The 22,236-nt window shown below is 39.6% G+C and overlaps 1 protein-coding gene across 1 annotated transcript; it reads right to left on the minus strand.

Annotated features, from left to right (window-relative positions):
• Nucleotides 1–1,585: 1,585 nt before the first annotated feature.
• On the minus strand, nucleotides 1,586–2,656 carry LOC145130528 (uncharacterized). The gene has a single exon (XM_079065310.1). It carries the CDS (start codon nucleotides 2,654–2,656, stop codon nucleotides 1,586–1,588), a length of 1,071 nt encoding a protein of 356 aa, XP_078921436.1.
• Nucleotides 2,657–22,236: the final 19,580 nt, after the last annotated feature.

The following is a 22,236-nucleotide window of genomic DNA, read 5'->3' on the forward strand; positions in this document are numbered from 1 at the left end:
AGCTGTGGTGTTTTAGCTTAACCATCAACATAGATTTTTCAAGCTCTCATCAGTGTATGGTACATTACACTGAATGATAAATCTTTAAAGAAGAATATAAGGGCAAGAAGGGGTTGGTACGTGGGATAGCCTACGGTACATAGACTAACCATCAGCACAAAGTTTCAAAATTTTATCAGTGTGTGGTATATCATATTGAATCGTCAAGTTTTATTAAGAAGACATTAAGGAAAGAAAGGATTGTTTCAGTTACGCTGAGGTGGAATGAACGTGAATCATAAACGGTGTGAACTCATCAACAAGAAGTGGTTTAACTTCTATATCATAGAGTTAAGTTGCAGTCTAAAACTATAAAGTTCACCACCAATTCATTTAATATGGTACAAGACAAATTAATAAGTAGTATAAGAATAAAAAAAGAGTTAGTCAAACAAGGAAATATTCTAAAAGCGATATTTTTGTAGCTTTTTCAGAAACATGATAAAGACTCGATCCATCAAATCTTTTGAATTGAATGTCCATAAATGAACTTCCATTTTCCGAGATATCTATTCCTCGACAGTATCTATAAAAAGAGCAAACAAGATCAACCATATCAAATAAAAACACAATTCATAGTAAATAAAGATAGAGAATGCCTTTAATCGTTGAGATTTTGCAGATTGATTCCAAGCTTCATGTTCACCAAGAACGAAGGAAGAGCATGAACTAGTCTTTGTAACCAATGAGTTAAGAGGATCGAATCTTTGTAACCTTTGAGTTGTAAGAGTCACCAAGACAAAATTCGAAGGTTCCGCTCGTTGTGATCCTTGAAAGAAGAGAATATGGGACCACTGTCTTGTTGAAGACGCCTTTGGATCTCTGAGGGGATGGTGTTGTAGTGACAACGTCAATGGAAATTAGACATGATATGTCACCTAACTTCACTTCATCCTATTGAAACAAAATAATCTGTTCAAGACAGAATAGATATGTGCCGAGAAGAACACTTAGTGGCACAGTTCTCTCCTATCTGGTCTCATCAACATGATGCAACTTGTCAATCAGCATGGGCATCAACTTTAGTGAGAGAGCAGTTGGTGGTGAAGAAAAGATGAAGAGTTAGCGTCAACTAGCTCTACAAGGAGGGTGATGCATTCAAGGAATGACACGCTGATCTAATAAGTTAAGATCAATGTCGAGATGAAGACAGAGGATCCTGATACATTTAGATGGTGAGAGAGAAGATCACACATAGGTACTGTTAGTAGCAAAATGTACAATGTATACTTCTTTGGTAAAAATAATAATAAAAACAAAATTTATTGAAGCAAAAAGGCATAGAAAATTGAAATTCTAGTAGCTTATGTTCATAAATTTTAAAGTAGCGAAGCATAAAGTAAAGATAAATAAAGTAGCATTGTCTAAATAAACAAAATCAAACCATATAAAAGTTGTTGTCCCTGAGTGCAGTAAGCATAATTTTTTTTTTCAGAATAAAAAATCTTTCCTTCATGGAAATCAAAAAGAACTTTATAACCAGCGTCACAAAGTTGACTAATCGAGATGACATTGATTTTTAGGCCTTTGACATAGAACACCCCCTTCAGCTTGAATGCTCTGCAATCAAAAGTTCCAACTCCCATGACAACTTCTTCATTGTTGTTGCCAAAACCACCTTGGGACCATTTTTCTTTACAAAATCTGTTAAGAGGGACTTGAGACCGATCATGTGTCTAGAGCACCCACTGTCTAGGTACCAAGTATAAACTAGATTTAGACTTGATCCTTGGACATCGTGAGGATTATCAGCATCACACATGTTGAGATTGTCATCAGGGGAATCATTGATAAGATCCATTAGACCCTTAACATTCAGCTCCTCATCTTCAGTTGTCTCCTCTTCTTTAACCCATTGTTCATGATCCTCTTTTTTCGCAATGAAAGCTTTTGGCAGAGAGATGTTTTCCTTCTTCATACGAGCCATCGGCTTCTTGTACATCACTTCATAATTCTCATAACTTTGAACTTCTTTCTTCTCTTTGCAATCCCTGGCAAAATGGTCAAGGATTCCACAATTAAAACAGTTACTTGAGTTTTTATTTTCTGACGTGGATCTTTTCTCTGAACTACCTCCTTTGAACTGAGCTTTTCGACCCCCATTTGATCTGATTTCTTCATAACACTTGTCAATAAGTGCATCGCTGGCTACAAGTTCATCAGTGATATCTTTATCAATCTCTTCACCCTGATATGAGTAATTTGAATCGCTGATGTGCTTCATTGATTCCTTTCGAGTAACCAATGCTATAGACTTTTCCTTGCTTGATTCCTTCATGATATCCTTGCGAAGAGCTTTAGTCTCTTTGTAGTTTTGAAGGTTTCCAAACAGGGAGTTCAGATCCATGGCATTGACCTTTTTACTATTCTTAAGGACATCAGCGTGATGTTCCCCGCTTTTCCCAAGAGAGTCGAGGAACTTTAGAACTAGTTGAGAAGAATGCTTCACAATTCCCAGCCTGCGCATATCATTAACCAAATAGTTAATCGTATTAAAGGTTTGGGTTAAGGACTCACATTGTTGAGTAAAGAAATGCTCATATCTTCGATTGAGGTTGTTGATGGTTGTGACCTGAACTTCCAATGTGCCTTCATAAGCATCTGCCAACGTTTCCATCATCTATTGGGCTGATTCACAATTCTGCACAAGATGATACATGTGATAGGGAAAAGAGTTTCCTATCACCGCTCTGGTGTTTACATCAAGATTAACCAGTCACTTGTCATCGTCGTCATAGCTAGTTTCTGGTTTTTTCTTCAAGGGACCAACGAGAGCATTGTTGGCCATAGGTTGATATATAGGAACGCGAGGACCTTTTTCAACAAATTTACGTATCTCATAGTCCATGGTTTCAAGAACAACCATGGCCTTAGTTTTCCACATGGCGAAGTTGTGCTCATCGAAAGGAGGAATCTTGTTGAGACCAAAGGATTTGTGTAACATCCAAAAAATACAGATAAAATTTTGTTTTTAAATTCATTCAATTCATAAGAAACTGATATCAAAATAGTCGAAAGAGTATAATTGTAACATGTTATCAGAGTACAAATTCCCAAAATCACTAAGTGCGGAAAAACATAGAGTGATGCGGTGCGATCAGGCCGAGGCCTTCCTTTTCGAACTGGAAGTACCTGAAACATAAACTAAAAACTATAAGAACAAAAGTTAGTGAGTTCCCCACAATACCACATACTAAACAAACATACAACCAAGCATATCTGGGTGCTTTCCTACCCCTTTGGTTTATTTTAACCAGATACTGTGAAGCATATATGGGTGCTTGCCTAACCCTTCGATCTATTTCAACCGGATACTGTCAAGCATATATGGGTGCTTGCTTACCCCTTTGGTCCATTTCAACCGGATACCAAGCCTATTTCACCTCCTACTACTACCACATAATATCATTAAAGTAATCACAAAGTCATCAAGCAAATACAGGCATAACTGACAATTGTCACAAAGACAATCATTACGCTACATCATAAACTAGTGGGCCAGCCTTGGTGCCTTCGACCCACAGATACTGCAAAGGAAGACTCACCTTACACTGTAGGTATCAAATCGCACTCAACGAATAACTTGCAAACTCCTCTCCCTATCACACAGGCATAAAACCCTAATTAGAAATTGGGTCACATTCTAACCCGAAGTCCAAAACCCCAATTATTGACTTAAGGTAAAAGGAGACCCTATAGTGGGCTTGGATGCCTTTTTGGGTTTTTTTTATAGATTTGGGCATTAGAGTAAAGGAGGCCCAATATGGACCAAGAACATGCTACTATCAGGTGGGCCCAAGGCCCAAAAATGGCATGCTACTATCAGGTGGGCCCAAGGCCCAACTTACTCAAGTCCAAAGCCCAACACCAAACAAGCCCAAAAATCTTCTAGGCCCAATGACTGCATACGTGCGACGTACTTGGCTTGTACATCCAGTGTACGCTAGTGTTGACCAGGAGCCGGGATGCTGACCCAGTACACGCAATATACACTAGAGTACGCATGACATACTGGTCTGCTAACCCAAACACACTTCCAAGACTTAATCTATTAAGTCCTAATGTCCAAAACTTAGATCCAAGTCCCTAATAATGTCTTAAGCCATGAAGTTGCAAACTTTATGCTTTTGCAGGCAAGATGGGGATCAAATCTTTAATTAAGTCCATTTACTCACTTGGATGGCTACTAACACTTGCATGGTTGTGGCTAAACCATCAAGATAAGAATTTTATGACTCAAAACACCTCCAAGAGTCCAAAAGGACAACTCATATGGTCTGAAGTTGCTGATACACCAAGAATCCAAACTATGGGACCAAAAGATACCATTTCTACCCTAAACCTAGATCTAAGCTTGCAATGATCAAGGTTCAAACTTTATATCTTCAGTGGGCTTGAAATGGTGCCAAACTTCTGGATTTACAAGCTCCTTCCTCGTCCTTCTTCCTTCCCAAGCTTCCTTCTCTTTCAAAGTCACTAAAGAACACCATACACACTCAAGAAAGATCACAAATGCACTCAAGGTGGCTTAGGGTTCCAGATTTGCACTACAAGAGCAATGAAGGTTAAAAAGGTAAGGGAATTGAGGGACTTAAGGTCCTTAAATAAGGTGAAAAACCTAAAAATTAGGCTTTTCCCTGGCTTGGTTATGCCCAATGTACGCATGGGTACGCCCAACGTACGCTGAGGATCCCCTAATGGCGCGCATGGAGCGAGTACGCCATGCGTACAAAATGTACGCCCATCGTACTCACCAATCTTCCACCACCTTAACTTGAATTGAAAATAGACTAGGTCAGAAACTTCATACCCGGTGACTCGGGTGCTATAATTCTCCCCACTTGAATCAGACTTCATCCCTGAAGTCCGCCGCCGGAAATAACTTTGGGTAATGCTTTCTCATCTCGTCCTCCAGCTCCCACGTCCATTCTGAGCCCTTGCTGTGCTGCCACTGCACCTTAACCAGCTCCACAACCTAGTTCTGCAAGGTTTTTGTCTTCCTGTCGAGGATCGCTACAGGTCTCTAAATGTAGTTCAGGTGGTCATCCACCTGAATGTCCTCCAATGGAACCATTGCGGAATCATCAGCCAAAATTTTCAGCAGCTGCGAAACATGAAAAGTACCATGAATCTGACTGAGTTCCTACAGAAGATCCAATCGATACGCTACCCTTCCCACCCGGGCTATGACCCCGAAAGGACCGATAAACATGGGGCCCAACTTAGCCCGCTTCTTGAATCGAATGACACCTTTCCAAGGTGACACTTTTAGGAGAACCATATCCCTAATCTGAAACTCCTTGTCTGATTGGCGCTTGTCGACATATCTTTTCTGCCGACTCTGAGCTGTCTGAAGTCTACTCCAAACTTTCTGAATCATCTCGGACGTCTTGAGTACCACCTCGGTACTCCCTATGACTCGGTGAACGACCTCGCCCCAGCATATCGGGGTCCTGAATTTCCTCCCATAGAGCATCTCAAAAGGAGGTCGATCGATGTTGGCGTGGTAGATATTGTTATATGAAAATTCCGCTAACGAAAGATACGTATCCCAGCTACTACCGAAGTCCAGAACACATGCCCACAACATATCCTCCAATGTCTGGATGGTCCGCTCACTCCGACCATCTGTATGCGGGTGAAAGACCGTGTTGAAATGCAGACTAGTACCCAACTCGGCGTCGAATATCTTCCAAAACCTGGAAGTAAACTGAACGTCCCTGTCAGAAACTACATAAAACCAGCACTCCATGCTGTGACACAACCTCCCTGATGTATACCTCAACCAACTTCTCCGCAGAGATACTCTCCTGGATCAGGATAAAATGCGCGCTCTTGGTCAATCGATCCACGATGACCGAGATCGAATCCACACCGTGCGCAGTCCGAGGCAACTTCGTAAGAAAATCCATGGTAATCTCCTCCCATTTCCAAACGGGAATATCCAACGGCTGCATCTTTCCGTGAGATCGCTGATGCTCGACCTTGACTTTCCTGCAAGTCAAGCACCTCTTCACGTACCAAGCTACATCCCACTTCATGCAGGGCCACCAATAGTTAGGACGAAGATCCCAATACATCTTCGTCGCCCTGGGATGAATGGAGAATCTTGATTTGTGCACCTCCTCCATCAGGACATGGCGCACATCACCCCAATATGGAACCCACACTCTCCGATGGAGAGTCAATAAACCCCAACTATCATAGTTGAAGGAAGCTACCTGACCCACAGTACGCTCACTCTTTTGGTGCTCTGCCTTCATAGCCTCGATATGTGCCTCTCGAATCCGCTCCAGTAGAAGAGTAATCTCTATCCTCCTCAGACAAATATCCTGGAGCGGAGCCACGACCTCTTTGCGGCTAAGAGCATCGGCCACCACATTGTCCTTCCCCAGATGGTAAAGGATCTCACAATCATAATCCTTCACCACATCCAACAATCGACGCTGCCTCATATTCAGATTCGGCTGATCCATCAAGTACATCAGGCTCTTGTAATCAGTGTAAATTGTACAACGAACCACATAGAGGTAATGTCGCCTAATATTGAGGGCAGAAACCACAACCCCCAGCTCCAAATTGTGCGTCGGATAATTCGCCTCATGAGGCTTCTGATGCCTTGAGACGTAAGCAATAACACGACCCCTTTGCATCAAGACCACGCCCAATCCCGTGATAGAAGCGTCACAATAAACCGCAAAATCCTCAACACCCTATGGAAGGTTCAAAATCGGCGCCTCGCATAATCTCTGTCTCAGGGTCTCAAACGCTACCTGCTGCTCAGGACCCCAATGAAAAGTGGCAGTCTTCTTCGTCAGCCGGGTCAGGGGAACCGCTTTCTTGGAGAAATCCTAAATAAATCTCTAGTAATAACCTGCCAACCCAAGGAAACTCTGAATCTCAAACGGAGACCTCGAAACTTCCCACCTTATCACGGCCTCCACCTTGGCCGGATCGACCAGAATACCGTTCTGGTTGACAAGGTGCCCTAGAAACTGCACCTCGCGCAACCAGAACTCACACTTGGAGAACTTCCCATATAGTCTCTCCCTCCTCAGGGTATCTAAGACCTCTCGTAAATGCTTCTTATGCTGCTCCAGGGTCTTGGAATAGACCAGGATGTCATCGATGAATACAATCACGGACCGATGCAACATCGGTCGACACATGTGGTTCATGAGGTCCATGAACGCGGCTGGAGCATTGGTGAGCCAAAAGGGCATCTCCACGAACTCGTAATTGTTGGATTAGGTGTCTAAGCCCATAACTATAATTGGTATGTACTTGATTTGATATGTAGCATGGTCCTTTTGGGTTGCCTTCACTCATGCAACTTGATAGGATGACTAGTGGAGAGAGAGTAGGATTTATTATATGAATAATAAATTGGTACCCAAAATGATTTTATTAATATATTATAAGATTAATATATTATTTGGAAATCATATTATTAATTAGTAATTAATTAGAAATTAATTTGATATTAATTTTGGGATTAAAGGGACTGATCAATAATAGAGGGATTGGTTTTGCAAATCATTGATAGTTGCAAAGTTAGGCTAATGGACTCCTATGGGAGGGCTGGACGAAATCTATAGGAGGCCCTATAGAATTCGTCCAAGGCTTCTAATTGAGGAGGTCCATGGACTGCTTAAGGCCTAAGCAAGGAAATTAGGGCTTCCACTTGAAAACCCTAGCAGCCACAACTATTTAAAGACCCTCATGCAAGTAATTTCGGCCACTCTTGTTTTTCGAAGAACCCTGGCCGATTTCTATCATATCTCCAAGCTATCCTTTGCATTGAGCATTTGTGACTCCATTGGAGGTGCAACACTTGGGGCACTAAGATTTCAAGAGTCAAGGATCTGCAAGGTGATCTTGTTATTGCTACATAACAAGAGAGGTAACATCTAAACCCCAGTTACTTGTAAATTTCGAAATTGTATGCTAGTTATAGGGTTCAATGCTTTGGTATTCAATTTGCATGTTCAACAGAGAAAAACTTAGATCCAAAGCAATTAGGGTTGCATGATCACATAGGATTGTAGTTATGCTCAAAACCCATCAGTAATGACCATAACGAGTCTGGAAGGCCGTCTTCCGCACAACATCCTCCCCGACCCTCATCTGATGATAACCCGAACGTAGATCAATCTTGGAAAACCAAGACGCACCCTGAAGCTGGTCAAACAAGTTTCTTCACCGTTAGCTTATTCAACTCCCGGTAGTCAATACACATCCTATGTGACCCGTCCTTCTTCTTCACAAACAGGATCGACACACCCCAATGCGAACTACTCGGTCGGATGAAGCCCTTGTCTAACAGCTCATGCAGTTGTGTAGACAACTCCTGCATCTCTAGTGGAGCTAACCGATATGGTGCTTTGGCTATTGGGGCCGCACCAGGAACCAAGTCAATCCAGAACTCCACTTGCCTCTCCGGAGGCACTCCAGACAAATCCTCCGGAAACACATCCGGGTACTCCCGTACAATCGGCACATCATCCACCGACGCCCTACCCTGCTCCCGGGTATCCATAACATAGGTGACGAACCCAGAACAACCTTTATAAATATAGCGTTTGGACCTAGCAACTAAGCATAAAACCGGCCCGCTCTGAGTGCCCTCTCCATGGACCACCAAATCTCTCCTACTTGGGGTCTGAACACGTACCAGCTGGCACTGACAATCAATCATCACCCCATTGGGGCTCAACCAATCCATCCCCACTATAACCTTGTTCCTGTGTAAAGGAATGTGAACCAAGTCGATCTGGTACCGCTCTCTAAACATCTCCAGAACATAATCCCGATGAACCCTCGATACCCGGACGGATCGGTCATCCACAATCTCAACCTCTAATGGATGATCCAACAAACCTCTTGCTGAGCGCAAGGGACAAGAAATATCGAGTAGCCCCCGAATCAAATAATACCAATGCATGGATACCATTCACAAGAACGATCCTAAAACAAAACACATAAAATATAAGCATCAAAATCAACACAAACAAAGAGTTAAGGAGAAGAGACATACCCGTCACCACATCTGGTGCTGGAAGCGCCTCCTCGGCGGTCAGATGAAAGGCCAGACTCCTCACTACAGGAGCATCCATCTTGTCCTGGCGGCCATCTATGATCCGTAGGGTCGCTGGAGCAGGTGCTACCACTGGTCCTCTTGATGCTAGACTTGGGCAGTTGGCCTTTTTGTGGCCCCCTGATTGCAATGAAAGAAAATCAGGTTTGATGTATGTGAAGTTGTGATAGAAGCAGTACAATCCTTGCTAAAGTTCCCTGTCTTTCCGCACTTGTAGCAGCCCGAACCACACGCCCTACAAACCCCGTCATGCGACCTGCCACATTTGCTGCAATGGCTCCGGCTCTGCTGGCCCTTCGACCTAGAGTCGAAACCCTTGGGTTTCTTTGCTAAAACCCCAACTGTCTGACCAGGCTCTGCCTTTCTCTTCCCTAAGTGCTCCAGATCAATCTATCGTTCCCGCGCCCTGGATATCATATCATCCAGAGTCGGGCAGGCAACAAACTAGCAAACTCCCTGATGTCAGATAAGAATATATCATGGTATCAGGTCTTCCTCATCTCCTCATCAGTTGCATACTAGGGTACCAACAATGCCTTCTCTCTGAACTTAGCGGTGATCTCTACCATAGTCTCAATCGTCTGTCTCATATCAAGAAACTCCTTGGCTAGCTGCTACACCTCAACAACCGGTGCAAACTCTGCTTCAAAAATGGTCACAAAATATGTCCAGGTAATGGCCTCAATGGTCGAGGCTCCAAAATGATAGCTAACCTCCTCCCACCAATTCTGGGTTCTCTCCCTCAAACATCCTGCAGCGAACCTGACCATCGAGCCCTCGGGGCAAAAGCTCGTCATCTGAGCACAATCGATGTCAGCTATCCAATGCCTGGCTGAGATGGGGTCTTTCATCCTAAAGAAATCTGGTGCCCCACATACCCTAAAATACTTGAAGGAGAGTGTGTGGGCCGCCGACTGGCTAGCAGCCAGATCAGCCATGAAGATCTGAAGGCGATCCTCCATCAACTCCATGATACCCTCCTTGATCGACCCGAACATCACAGGGGTCACATCAAGGATGCCTCTCATAATCTTAGATGTAATGAAATCTCGTAAACCCTTATCAATTGGTTCGGAGCCCGTGCCCGAACAATATCCAGATCCTGAACCTCCCGCTCCATGACGTGTCATCACCACACTGAAACATAACCACATAAGTAATTACCATACACACGAGAAGGTTCACACTCTCGAGTTACCTAGATTCACCATGGTCTTCCTGGCATCGGGTATAAATCCTATGCTTTCAGTAGTACGGGCCCAATACTACCTTCCACACCTATTTATACACTCCTAAAGGACTACCCCGACTCCTCCAAGTCACTCTTCCTAACTAATACGTTCTCAAAGTATAAGGCGCCCTACGCACCAAACATCTCATAGGGACTCCCTAAGAATTCCTTCCTCACCCCTCTTTGCCATCAGTTGTAGTAGGAACTTCTATAAGTACTACATAACTACTGCATGAACACAGTTACATACTACTGGTACTAGATAATTCTCCAAATGACAGGTCCCACACTATAACGGTTGGACTCAAACAATAGTTGTGCAATAGAGTTAAACCAATCCTTCTAAAATTATCCAATCGCAATAATATGTAACCCAATGCATTCATCCACTAGTTTGTTAGTACTAGCAGAATTTCCTAAAGCACAAAGCATGTAACATTCGAGCATCAGGCAACTCAATTCAAAACATACCCTATATAGGCCGTCCTAACAAGTAATTGATCTGATACTAGCATGCAAATCTAAAAGCTCATACAGATTGGCATATAAAGGCATCTCTTCTAGCATTCTATCATGCAATTTTGAGCAGACCCTTAGCTCCTAATCTAGCATGTAATTCTCATATCATATCATATAACTTGTATGGGTATTTTTGTAGCATCCGGGATTTTCCAGGTATTATTATTGATCATCTTAATTGAAGTATGGAATGGTGTGGTTTGGGCTTTGACCCTTGGGCTTTATTAGAGGGATGAGGAAGCTTCGTACGCGGGGAGTATATTGCCATGTACGCCCATCGTACTCGTGAGAGTGAACCGCGGAGGCCATGCACGTACGCCCAGCGTACCAGGAGTATGCCAAGCGTACGTGTGCAGCTCCTTAAACCCTAAAATTTAGGGTTTACTCCCTATATAAATAACATTACCCCTGTTTGTTCAGCCTCCCTTTACCCTTATACAGCCTCCACGAAAACCCTAGCCTACTTTTGTGTGTCCTTGTGATTTGGGAGCTATTTGAGAGTATTTTGGTGTGGTTTTGGTGCGTTGGAAGAGAAAGGAACTTGAAGAAGGAGCAAGGATCCACCAAGATCGTGTAGATCCAGAAGATTAGCACCATTTCTGACTTATTTGAGGTATCAAGTTCCAACCTTGGCCATTATATTCTTACATTTGTTTATGGGGGTGTTTAAGGTTACTTTTGGACTCCATTGTTGAGGCTTCTTGCATCTTAATGATTTCAGACCATATTAGCTGTCCTTTTGGGCTCTTAGAGGCACTAAGAGTCATAAAAATTGGACCTTGGTGGTTAAGCCATAACCATGCAACTGTTAGTGGGTGTTAAAGTTTGTTAAAAGGACCAAAATCATGTTTTGACCCCAACGATGCATGGAAGCACATAAAGTTCGTGACTTTATGGTTTAGGAGGTCTTAAAGGACATAGATCTGCATTTTGGACGTAAAGACTTAATGGGTTAAGTCATGAATGAAGTCCCAATGAAGCTGGCCAGTACATTGGGCGTACTCCCGTTTTGGTCAACTCCCCGTTTTGGTCAAGGCCAGCGTACGCTGGGCGTACGTGCCAAGTACGTCGCGCGTACGCATGCAGAATGAATGATTTGGGCTTTTGGGCCTTAAGAGAATGGGCCTGGACTTTTGGGCCCCATGGCCCACTGTGAAGTATAATTTTGGACTTGGGAATCTGGAACTGAAGTATTGGGCCTATTGGGCTATAATTGGACCCTTTGGAATTATTATATTAGGACTTGAAACTTTTTGGGCCCATTTGGGGATTAAGCCCCAATTCAGAAATTGGGCAATTAGTGGGCCCTTAGGGAGTCCTTGTTAGGCCATAAGAGGGTTGGGCTTAATAAGCTAGAATTGGGACTTATGAATTTTCCAATCGGACTAAGGGGTAAAATGGTTATTTTACCCTAGGTGGTGTTATAGATGCTGATTGAGTATTATTATGTTTATGATAGCCAGAAGTCATCGAAGGAGCTGTTAGAGGTTACTTCCCGTGAGATTCGACACTCAGCTTTGCGAGGTGAGTTACCTTCCATTAGAAGTGGGTCTAAGGCCAAAATGCCGACCCACTAGTAGGAGTTCATAATTAGATAATTCTCTGTGTGATAATTATTTGGTATGCCACTATCAGTTATGTTATATGTGTTAGTATGTTATGATTTTTATGTGGTAGTGGTAGGGGTGAAATAGTCCCCGGTATCCGGTTGAAATAGACCGAAGGGGAGGCCAGCATCCATATATGCTAGGCAACTATCCGATTGAAATAGACCGAAAGGGAGGCCAACACCCAGATATTCTAGGCAACTATCCGATTGAAATAGACCGAAGGGGAGGCCGACACCCAGATATGCTTGGCTAGATATGTTATTTTTGTTGGGTTTTTGAGCATTCTAACACTCCTAAGGTGTTCATACAACCCTAAATATCTTGGATCTATGTTTTCACTAATTATACATGCAAATGATTTCCAAGGTATTAAACCTACAACTAGCATGCATTTGATATAAACCCATATAATATACTGTTGGATAAGGTGTCTAAGTCCATAACTTATTTGGTATATACTTGACCCGACCCGGCATGGTCCATTTGGGTTGCACTTCACCCAAACTGTTTATGGATAATTTTATGAGAATTGTATACTTACGATTTATTAATATATTATAAGTTATAATATATTAATATAAAGTCATGTTATTTAATTAGTTTTAATCTTGAATTAATTATGAATTAATTTAGTGATTAAAAGGAAGACTAATTAAATCATGGGCTATTATATTTATATGGTGTGGGCTAATACTCATTTGTTAATGGGTTAAGCTTATGTGGAAGTACATGGATGATCCATGGAGCTTTTAACCCATGGATCCTTGGAAAGGAAAAGACATGGGTTATTAGGGTTTCACCCTAACCATGCACACTATATAAACAAGCTCATGTTGCATGAAATAACACCCTAGTGTGTGTGTGTAATAGTAGTGGCCGATTTCTAAGTGTTAGTATACTCTCTCATACATTTTCCAAGTTTGTGGTGATTTGTGATTTCCATTTGAGGCATTCACATTATTGGTGCTTGGCTCTCAAACTCCAAGGGATCAACAATCAACAAAAGGTATGTAATTCATCTAGTCCTTTTATGTTTAAAAGTACCCTATGCCATGCTAGATAGGTTATAAACCTTGGAAATTAATATTTTGCATGTACCTTAGACAAACATAGATCCAAGGTCTATTAGGGTTGCATGTACACTTAGGAAGTGTTAGAATGCTCAAAACCCAACAGTGGTATCAGAGCCTAGGCTTGTTTGTTTGATACTTGATGCAAAATAGTGATAAAAAGTCAATTTTTTGCTGTCTGACTGATGAACTCGCCGAGTCCATGGGGGGACTCGCCGAGTTCATGTGTAAACTCATCCTACTCGCCGAGTAGGTTCGTGCACTCGGCGAGTAGGAGCCTCAGAATGCAGATTTTCGACTTTTGCTGCTGGAAATGGACTGGAAACAATACCCTAAACTGTTTTGGTGTTTTAAAACTTGTTTTAGTTGGTGTAATGGTAGTTCTAATCCATTTACAATAGCTTATATCAAAATTTCATGCTTTGTATGTGTTCATATAATTCTTGAAACTTTGATGATCATGTTCATGTTCTTATGAATTTAGAAGATGATAAGAATTATTTGCTGAATTGTTTAGGATTAATTCTTGATCATTTGTGTGTTTTAATGGAGTTCATAATTTGTCCTCAAGTTATGGATATCCAAAGGTCACTTCTTTTAAACACACACTTAAAACACATAAGTTACATAAAATGAAGAGTCTTCATTTTTATGAACCTTTAATTCATAAGTTATGAAATGAAAAGTTTTGGATAGTTACAAAACTTGCCCTCAAATTTTTGGAATTTGTAAAGTTACACACACTTTAATATACTTTAATTCCAACCCTTAGAGTTTTAAAAGTTAAAATTCAACCCTTATACTATTTATAACATTAATGGTTAATTATTATATATATATATGTATAAGATCAAGTCGTTTTACCGTTAGTAGGCCTCATTCACGAAGCCGGTCTATAAGGGGGGTATAAGGTTGTTGCCTATAAAATGGCAACTTAATGGGTGTCCATTCTCACCCACCGCTTCCTTGATCGGTGGAGGGTCGTTAGCCGAACGGGTAGGACAATGACTTTAAATTCTCATTAAAAGTATAATGAATATTATAAAGTAACTAAACCTTTTATAAATTCCCAATCTTAGTTACTTTAGGAAAATGTGAATATGGTGCTAACCCATGAAATTCACACTTTGTACCTTACCAAGTCGTTGGTGGAGCGTGTGTGGTTAACCGGCACACTAACTTGGACTAGTAAGGATCACGAAGGGTGACTTAATGTTTATCATATATCGGTGGAGCGTGTGTGGTTAACCGACACATTGATTAGGTGATAATATTAAGGGTACCAAGTGAATTTGCATGGTTATTCACACCTTGTTTTGTGATCCTCGGCATCCCAGTCACAAAACTTGAAGGGCACAATCGAGATTGAAACATGCCATTGAAAGGTTCAATGAATCTCAAAGGAATCTAGGAATTTCAAAAACCAATTAAACCTAATAATTCATTTCGTTTTCATTGTGGAAATTGGTGAATCGTCATTCACCTACCTTCAAATATTTTATAGCTTGGATTACGGCATCCCTCTTCCAAGTTATAAAATATTGTGTTGGGTCCTAGCCTTAATATTTCATATTGGGTGTTATATTAAGGACTTGAATCAACTAACTTGATTTTCTCCCATTGTAGATGTCTGGTTCAGACAACTATGATCTTCCCAAATCGCTTAAAACAAGCTTTCCTCTTGAAGATGATGTCCCTCAACATCATGCTTCACTCCCCCCACCTCCTCCATTTATTCTCCCTGACCCACAAGCCCAAAGACTTGAAAGGTTCAAGATCACTCAAGCTCTACTAGAAATGAAACATAAAGATGGAAGACCTGTGTGCACTCATGTCTTAGGAATGAAGTCACACATAGACAGGTTGAGAATGTTGGGTGCTCTTATTTCAAGGAAGTTCGCTGTTGACTGGGTTCTTCAGTCACTTCCTGAGTCGTATGGTGAGTTTATTAAAGACTACCATATGACAGATCCTGACATAACCCTAATAGATCTTTCTTATTTGCTTGTCGCTGCTGAATCAGCAATGATTTGGCGCAATGGTCAAGCAAACATTGATGAAAAATCTATTTCTCAAACTTCCATGGACATGGACAATGGTATCATTGGAAGTCCAGAAAAGCTTTCTCGTCCCAATGGAAGGGGATCGGCCTTGGTCAACCCGGTTGACCAAAAGGTAAAGGGAAAGGATAAGTCTGTGATTGTCTCGTGTACCATTCCCAAAGAGTCTATATGTTTTTATTGTCATGAGAAGGGACATTGGAAGCGAAGCTGCCCTGAATACCTGAAATATTTGAAAGCAAGTAGAGACAAAATGTTTGACTCGGCTTCAGGTAAGTCCACTATCTAACTTTGTTAAAGTTCCTAATTGTTGATTCTTATTACATGATGTGACTAGGTTTCATCTTGATGTTTAGCAGGATCGAGCAAAAGGAAGGTTAAAAGAAGAGTGTGTTGAATCTGATCACGAAGATGGATTTCTATCGCATGGTTCGAGGATCGGATTTTTGAGCCACTACTTAAAAGTTATGATAGATTGCTAAGAAATATGTAATAGCATAGTTTTCATTTAAAGTTGCATTGTAAGGAATATTTTTCCGCATTTTATAAAGAAATAAAAGTTTTGTTTAGTTTATTTTATATTATATCCCCTTACAATGGCATTTATGGAAAATTGATGTTTGTATGTTTCTAGCAATATTGGAAATATGAGTTTGATTCTCTCATTTGTGGTAGTGTCTGAATTTACCAAATGAGGAAATGTTCTCATCACCGAAGCTTCAGTTGGACAGAAACTTGGAATCATACAAGCTGTATTGTATAATGAATGAGAATTTTCATCTTTGTAAAATTGAGACTAATTCATTGATCACATGCATATGTGAGTCAATTGAAGGACTAAGGAATTAGGTACACTGGGAGTGTGCTGGTCAAGGTCCACCACAAAGATCAATTCGTCATGATTTACTAAAGATTAGTAAATATGGTTATACTTATAAGGTTAAGTATAATTCTGTAACATTGGAAAAGTTTCAATGTATGGCAGAACGGATGAGAAGAATCAAATTTGGCAGAGAGATAAAAGTTTCTCAAATCTGAAAAGATGGGAGAGTACTTTAGTATCATGTTTTTATGATCATCTTAATGATTATGAAACCATATCACAAATTCATACTCTAAGGACATCTTAGTGCATTGTTATGACTAAGAAGAGGGGTCATGAATTGTTGGAATGGTTAAAATCAAGAGAATGAGTCATACTTCGTTCCAAAACAACTCTTAGAGTCATACTCCAAGATCGTAACATTGAGTGACATAAAGTAAGGTTTAAAACACTTATCAAATGTAGTGTAAAATGTTTTCTACTCTTGTACATTTGAAATTGGTAAGTTGTGATGTCTTGAATGAGACAAAGACCAATTAAGACCAATTGTATGAAGTGTTAGTCTTGACCCTTGAATATTTGTTTTGTCAAGGAATGGTTCTTGACTAGGGAAACTTATATGTCAAGAGGACAGTGGGAGTCTTAAAGATCCTGAAAGGATTTCAAGATTTAATCAAGAGTAAAACCTGAGTTTTATCACTAGCACACGACTTAAGGTTTGCAACCTATTAAGTTGACATAATTCTTGTTTCTGTGTCTGTTCCTATTAAGTTGACTATGCATATGAGTTCTGTTAGTTCTAAACTGTGTGCATAACAGCTTGGAAGCATTGGCGGGCCTTGTGCTACCAGATGACAATAAATTAAGATTGAACAAGTTCAATCCATGTAAGGCTGAATTTGTTACTAACCTTGTCTTGTGATTATGGTTTTGACAAATTCACATGGATAGGAACTCATACACCATAAAATCTAAGTGTCATAAGGTTTCTCTCCGATTCATGAAAATGATGGTGAGGAAATGCTTTCACTAAGAAGATTTTAAGTAGATAGCAATTGTGATGTTTGCATTCTCAAAGTCGTTAGTGGAGCGTGTGTGGTTAACCGGCACACTAACTTGGACTTGTGAGAAATGGCAAAGGTCTAAACAATTAAGACTATGATTACGACATCCCTTTTCATAGTGCTGGAAATTGTTTAGACACACATGTGAGCTATCTAAGAAAGGGTGTACGAATCTAAATTTCAGAAGTCCAGCTGATTTCTGGAAATATGTCAGAGCTAGTGGGAGCATAAGTGTTATGCTGATAATCATCATGTTAGTGGGAGCATGATTATTATGTTTAGTGTTGCAAGTTAGCAATGTTAATTATAGAAAAACAAAAGTTTCAATTCGTAAAGTTGTAGGGGTTGAAAAAGTTGTTTTGCTATAATTAAGGGAGAGGAAATTATACTTCATTTCAATTCTAAAAGCTTAGATTGAGTTTTAATCATCTTTAGTCAAGGATATATATATGAATTTTATGTTGGAATGGTTCAACATAAGGAAATTCTATATATATTGCGTTCTCAAATTCGATTATGATCACGACATCCCTCTTCATAGTCGATTTTTGAAAACATGGAAAATAAAAAAAATATTGTAGCAAAAGACTGATCCAGTATCAGGTCTTTATGTGAGACATCGTGAATCGTGTCCCATATGCTTCGGGTATAGGATCGGTCACATGTGCTATAATATTCATCCTTTCTAAATTTTCCAAATGCTCAGAGCATTAAGAAGGGAAAAGCTAGAATTGGATAAGACTAAAATGATTAAGCAATTGTCGAGGACTATCTAAGGCTCACCAAAGATTGGTTGCTCAGGGACAGTTGGAAGTATAGTGTTAAATTTTGGAAGGACCATATGGATATATTCTGAAAAGAGGTAGCTCTTGTTCAGATATGATAATCAAAATAGGAATATGGAAATTTTCCATATTGGGAGTTGGATATTAAGAATCTATGAGAAAGTTAGAAACTTTTATGCAAGAAGGATGTTCAAAGCAATGTACTTTGAATATGAGAGTTCGTTTCCATAGAGTTAATCTCCTTTGGAATCCTCTGTAATGACTGATGACAACGTTTTGGTGACCTTGTGCATAACCATTACGAGAGGATCAGTGCATATAAGTTTAAAATCTAACAGTTTTTTTTTGGTAAATGGTAGGAATTAGGAATTCTTACATTTACAATAAGGATTTGGGATTGTGAAATGAGCATCATTGGAATCATGTTCAATTGATCTATTTCACAAAGTAAAGATCATAGACAAACATAGTGTGCATACTTGGAGTATGGCATAACTATTGTTTAGAAAAACAAAGTGTACATGCTAGGAGCATGGGACGACTGTTGTTTTTGTTCAAGTATTATGTTGATTATTTGAAACATTATACAATGAATAATGTGTAATTAATATAGTGATAAATAAAAGGTGGTTTTATTTATATTCAAAAGGGTTCTGAGACCATATTGGATTCGATTATTATTGTGTTTCACTTTGCATGTTTTGACTTCCAGAATAGCTAGGTTATTCTTTCCGAATGACTAAGTTATTTAAACACTCCACAGTCGTTCATATGTTGGAAGTAGGTATGAATTAAGACTGTCATGAATCGAGTTTGTAGATGGCTAAACGTGTTTAGACATAGCAATGGTTGCTACAACATTCATGAGTACTCATAAGTTATGAATATTGGAATTAACCCACGCTCACTTGTATCACTTCATGAAATTTATCTCGAGTGATCGTGAGACGGTAATATCATATAAGTCTTCAAACCCCGAGATATGAGTTGTTACCTATGAGTTGGTTGTGCATTGATTGCACGTAAACGCATCAGTAACTTGATGTTATAAAACGTGCCTTTGTGTATAATTCAACAAGTAGTAGAAACAAGTATATGAGTCGAAGTTTATTTGTTCCTTCTAGTCCTTGGAGGATTAGAAGCGATATCTGGGCCCCTCGATGATTTTGTTTTGACCTATGTACCGGGCCCGATCAGAACCTAATTGATGTGTTCAATTTAGTTCTTTGTCAAACAAATCGGAAATCGAGAAACAAACTGCTGGACAATAAGTACGACGTTGTTCCATGTATTTGTCCGGCTGATATCATGAGAATAGAGGATTATATGATCACTTATCTAAAATGGCGCTTCATAGTTCAACAGAGTTTTCGAGAGCTACGATTGCTGGTTGGTTCCTGAAGTAACATACGCAAATACAGTTATTAGACTTATCCAAGTGGGAGACTGTTGGATAAGGTGTCTAAGTCCATAACTTATTTGGTATATACTTGACCCGACCCGGCATGGTCCATTTGGGTTGCACTTCACCCAAACTGTTTATGGATAATTTTATGAGAATTGTATACTTACGATTTATTAATATATTATATATTATAATATATTAATATAAAGTCATGTTATTTAATTAGTTTTAATCTTGAATTAATTATGAATTAATTTAGTGATTAAAAGGAAGACTAATTAAATCATGGGCTATTATATTTATATGGTGTGGGCTAATACTCATTTGTTAATGGGCTAAGCTTATGTGGAAGTCCATGGATGATCCATGGAGCTTTTAACCCATGGATCCTTGGAAAGGAAAAGATATGGGTTATTAGGGTTTCACCCTAACCATGCACACTATATAAACAAGCTCATGTTGCATGAAATAACACCCTAGTGTGTGTGTAATAGTGGTGGCCGATTTCTAAGTGTTAGTATACTCTCTCATACATTTTCCAAGTTTGTGGTGATTTGTGATTTCCATTTGAGGCATTCACATTATTGGTGTTTGGCTCTCAAACTCCAAGGGATCAACAATCAACAAAAGGTATGTAATTCATCTAGTCCTTTTATGTTTAAAAGTACCCCATGCCATGCTAGATAGGTTATAAACCTTGGAAATTAATATTTTGCATGTACCTTAGACAAACATAGATCCAAGGTCTATTAGGGTTGCATGTACACTTAGGAAGTGTTAGAATGCTCAAAACCCAACATATACTAGTTAGGATAACATACCTTTTGATGGAGCTTGAAGTCTTGATGTATTTGGCCTTAAAGACCTTAGCCCCAATAGTGTGGAAGCCTCAAGTGGAATCACAACACATCATGAACAAAGGAGGAACTTGAGAGAGAATTCCATACACCCAAAAACACCATGAACTCCAAGAAATACACCAGTGTCGATTTTGGGCAATGAAGTATGTATTTATATGTGGGATTTCTAGGGTCATGGATATAACCCAAATCCATACCCATGGGTCTTATGATCCATGGTTCATGTGGCCCAACTCTTTATGTATCCATACATAACTTGGTCCAACATGGATCATAAGCCCAACACACATAAATATAACTAATTAACATAATTAGTCCCCATAGATTTAATTAGTCTCTTTTTGATCACTAAATCAATTCTAAATTAATTCTTGATCAATACTAATTAAAACCATATGATTTCATATTAATATATTAGTACTTATAATATATTAATAAATCATATATAACATTCTCTCAAGAGTCCATCCTAACAAATTGTCCTGATGATATGCAACCCAAATGGACCATGCTACTCTCGGGTCAAGTACATACCAATAATAGTTATGGGCTTAGACATCTAATCCAACAGTCTCCCACTTGGATAAGTCTAAAACTATTATTGCAAGTACGACTTCATAACCCGACTAGCAATTGTAGCTCTTAAAGCCGCTGTCGAACTCTGAACAAATCAATGACGCGTCCATTAGATAAGTGATCATATATTCCTCCATTCTAGATATCATATGGACTGAGACATGGATTATAATCATTCTCTCTGTCCATTTGTTGTTTCCCTATTTGTCGATTTATGACAACTGATTAATTGAACAAATCAAATCAGCCTAGGCTTGGCCAAGCACTTAGGGGTGTCCTCACTAAATCATCGAGGGGCCCACATATATCGCTTTTATCCTTATGAGGTAAAAGGAATGGATAAACTTCGACTGATATGCTTGTACTAACTACTTGTTGAATCATACACAAAGGCACGTTTTATAACATCAAGTTATTGATGCGTTTTCGTACAATCAATGTATAACCAACTCATAGTCAACAACTCATATCTCTAGGTTTGAATAATATAAGATATTATTGTCTCATGATTCACTCGTGATAAAATCCATGAAGTGATTCAAATGAGCGTGGGTTTAATCCAATACTCGAATCTTATTCCAGGAGCACTCATGAATACCATATTGATTACTCATGAATACCATATTGATTACACATTTTATTTAAACACCATATTGATTACTCATTATTCATTGTATAATGTTTCAAATAATCAACTCAATACTTGAACTGAAGCAATAGTCATGCCATGCTCCAAGCATGCACACTATGTTTGTCCAAACAATAGTTATGCAATATTCCAAGTATGCACACTTTGTTTGCCTATGATCCTTACTTTGTGAAGTAGACCAATTGAACATGATTCCATTGATGCTCATTTCACAATCCCAAATCCTTACCACAAATGTAAGAATACAAGATTCTTTGACATTTACTGAAATCTGTTAGATTTTAAACATATATGCATTGATCCTCTTGTAATGACTATGCACAAAGTCACAAAGACTTGTCAACAGACATTACAGAGTATTCCAATGGAAATCAATTCCATGGAAACGAAGTCTCAAATTCAAAGTACATTCCTTTGAACATCCTTCTTGCATTAAATTTTCTAATCT

This window comes from Lactuca virosa, chromosome 8, assembly GCF_052849685.1.
Source record: "Lactuca virosa cultivar CGN04683 chromosome 8, Lactuca_virosa_CGN04683_v6, whole genome shotgun sequence".
Taxonomy (NCBI): Eukaryota; Viridiplantae; Streptophyta; class Magnoliopsida; order Asterales; family Asteraceae; genus Lactuca; species Lactuca virosa.

Coding starts and splice junctions, on each gene's coding strand:
- LOC145130528 (XM_079065310.1), bottom strand. CDS start 2,656: ATGGAAACGTTGGCAGATGCTTATGAAGGCACATTGGAAGTTCAGGTC.